The sequence below is a fragment of the Fukomys damarensis genome, unplaced genomic scaffold (assembly GCF_012274545.1).
Source record: "Fukomys damarensis isolate Sample0158 unplaced genomic scaffold, DMR_v1.0_HiC HiC_scaffold_32, whole genome shotgun sequence".
In the NCBI taxonomy this organism is placed as follows: Eukaryota; Metazoa; Chordata; class Mammalia; order Rodentia; family Bathyergidae; genus Fukomys; species Fukomys damarensis.
Window position 1 is genome coordinate 767290 of NW_022900944.1, and position 2637 is coordinate 769926.

Consider the following 2637-nt stretch of genomic DNA (forward strand, 5'->3'; position numbering starts at 1 on the left):
TTATATTAAAGATCTTGGAAAATGTATTCCTTATACTGGATCTCTCAGAGAGAATTAGCCAAGAAATAATTGTTAACTGAGTATGTACATAACTGAGACAGAAATGAAAAGTAAACTCAAATGGGCCAATTGTAAGAATTGGAATGACATTATTTTAAAATCTTAATGCTTCACATTTTTATACTGGAGAACAGAGAATGTATACCATTTTTGCTCATGTATAACTCACATATAAAAACAAAGAGAGGGCCGGGGACTTAGCTCAGTGATTCCCTCTGCCTGCCTCACAAGCGCAATGTCCCAAGTTCAATCTACTTACCAAAACAAAACAAACAAACAAAAAAAAAACAGAAAAAGCTTAAAAAGCAAGGAACACTGCCTAATTTCTTCTACCTTTCTTTTACAGATTGAATAAAATGGGCAGAAGAACCATGAAAATGAATACAGTATAAAAAAGATGACAACACACCAAGAAATTATTTTATTATATTCCAATATTCCTCATAATGAGCTTGAAATGCTTATGTGAAAAGTACAGTCTAGAGATCTGTGACTGGAAGAAGCGATGTCCTTGATTACTGACACAAGAATGAACTACACATATAACATGATTCCCTGGACTAGTAACTGCAAGTCTTGGGGGCTGTAAACTTGGAGGATCTCCATGTCTGTCAGGCTGCTCCTATCAAATCACAAAACTTGGGTACAGATGGAGATATTTTTCCTCTCCAATTTAAATCTTTACAACAGTTCGAATGCTGTAAGAGAAGAAAGCAAAACATAGATTTTAGAATGACCATCTTTTATTACCATTGTATTTTTTTCACCTCTTTTATAAACCCTAACTCACTATTATATTCAATAATAAGTAACTAAAGAGAAAACTTACCTCTTCCCTGAATGCAGCAGTTCAAAGGCCTCATTAATTTGGTCAAAGGACAGATTGCCAGTCACAAATTCATCCACTTTTATCTTTTTGGACATATATTCAGACACCAACTTTGGAACACTTTCTATGCTCTTCCATCCTACAAGTCATATGAACATGTTAGTTTATGCAACAAATGTTATGCAACATATCTAGAGTATGCTTATTAGTGGATGACAAATTTAAAGCATGAATTTTTTGGATAAGTGCAAGAGTCATAAAAAATACAGAAAGTATGAAGTGGAGGAAGAACTTCACACATGTTTAGTTATGAAAGAAATAAATACTTTTGAGTATTTTCCTTTATCTGTATTTAAGATTTGCTAAAGTCTCATTAAAGTTTTGGCAAAATAGATTGGTACACTGCAGAAAGAAAAAACCTGATATAATACATGACCTCTTCCTAAGTCTTAAATCCAACAATTAGCTAAACAGGGGAAGCACCTTAGGATAGAAAAGCCATAAAATGAAAAAGTAGGAAATCTTTGAATTTTAAATAAAAGTACATGCTTCCACTTTTTACTTGTAGGAAAAGCAATAAATCCACAAAGAAGCCTTCCTCTAAGGATGTTTTGAATCAATACTTCAAACCTCTTTTGAGCCTTTTCTAAATATCTTCTTTTGTTATATCCTCCAATTATTTTTTTTCCCTACAAATCATGGGAACTTTTTTTTTAAAGTCATGGACATTTTTACTTTAAATATATCTAGTAATGTAGATAACTATTGTATTACTCCTATTGTCTCAAATATGATCAACTTTTGTCTCAGGGATAGATATGCTTGTGTTAATACTAAGATTTATACATGAAATTTGTTACTTACATTAACTATATTATATATTTTATATGCAGCCCAATACAATTCCTCTTCACTCACTGTAGCCCCCAGGGAAGCCTGGCATTTCTAATACCTGTAAGCAGGGCAAAACTTCTTATATCTTTAGGTGGTGCCTTGGTTCACCAATTTGATTCTTTCCACCATTCTGGTTGCTAACCAAGTTGGATGAAAATTGAATCAAATTCAATGGTCAGAATCAATGTTGACCTTACAGGGAAATTTGATTTGGTTCTTGTCCAGTTCACTCTGCAACCAAAATGGTGGCAAAGAATTGAGTTCGTAAATCAAGGTACCACTGTACTGTATACCTTAGCAATGCAGGGACTTGCAATGTTCCAGTTAACATCCCAACTGATATGTAACAGGTTGAGGCTTCAATTAGATGGTACTACCAAACCTCACTTGGCTTAGTCACCAGGCTTAGAATGTCCTTTAAATTACAGTGAGTTGATGATTCCAAGTAGCATGTGTGGCTGCTAAGTCTGCTCTAGGGCAAATGTGGCATATATCTAGAGCTCTGGAAAGGGGGTAGCCAGACTGATGCTAAGGTAAACAGTAAAAAGGAAAATTTTGTGCAGCTTTCATTTTAGCATACTTCCCAAAGCTTTTCTTCTGCCTGCAAAGGGGATAGGATAATACAAGTGTAGGGTTCTTTTTGTTTTTGTTTTTTTGGTACTGGGGATTGAACTCGGGTCCTTGTGCTTGCAAGGCAGGCCACTGAACCAATGAGCTAAATCCCCTGCCCTCAAGTGTCGGGTTCTTAACAGACATCTTGTTAAACAAATATCATTAAAAACTCATGTGCGAATGTACCTGTACTGTATACCTAGAATGTACCAATAAACTCAAAAAAAAAAAAAAAAAAAAAA

The 2637-nt window shown here is 34.5% G+C and overlaps 1 protein-coding gene across 1 annotated transcript in view; it reads right to left on the reverse strand.

The window, feature by feature from the left end:
• Window positions 1-471: 471 nt before the first annotated feature.
• LOC104874006 (alcohol dehydrogenase class-3) overlaps window positions 472-2637 on the reverse strand; it is a 13828-nt gene continuing 11662 nt past the window's right edge. The window contains exons 8-9 of the mRNA XM_010640958.3: window positions 890-1028; window positions 472-758 (exon numbers count right to left, since the gene is read on the reverse strand). Of these exons, the coding sequence (XP_010639260.1) occupies window positions 734-758; window positions 890-1028 (164 nt within the window). The 3' untranslated portion in view covers window positions 472-733. The remainder of the gene's footprint in view (window positions 759-889; window positions 1029-2637) is intronic.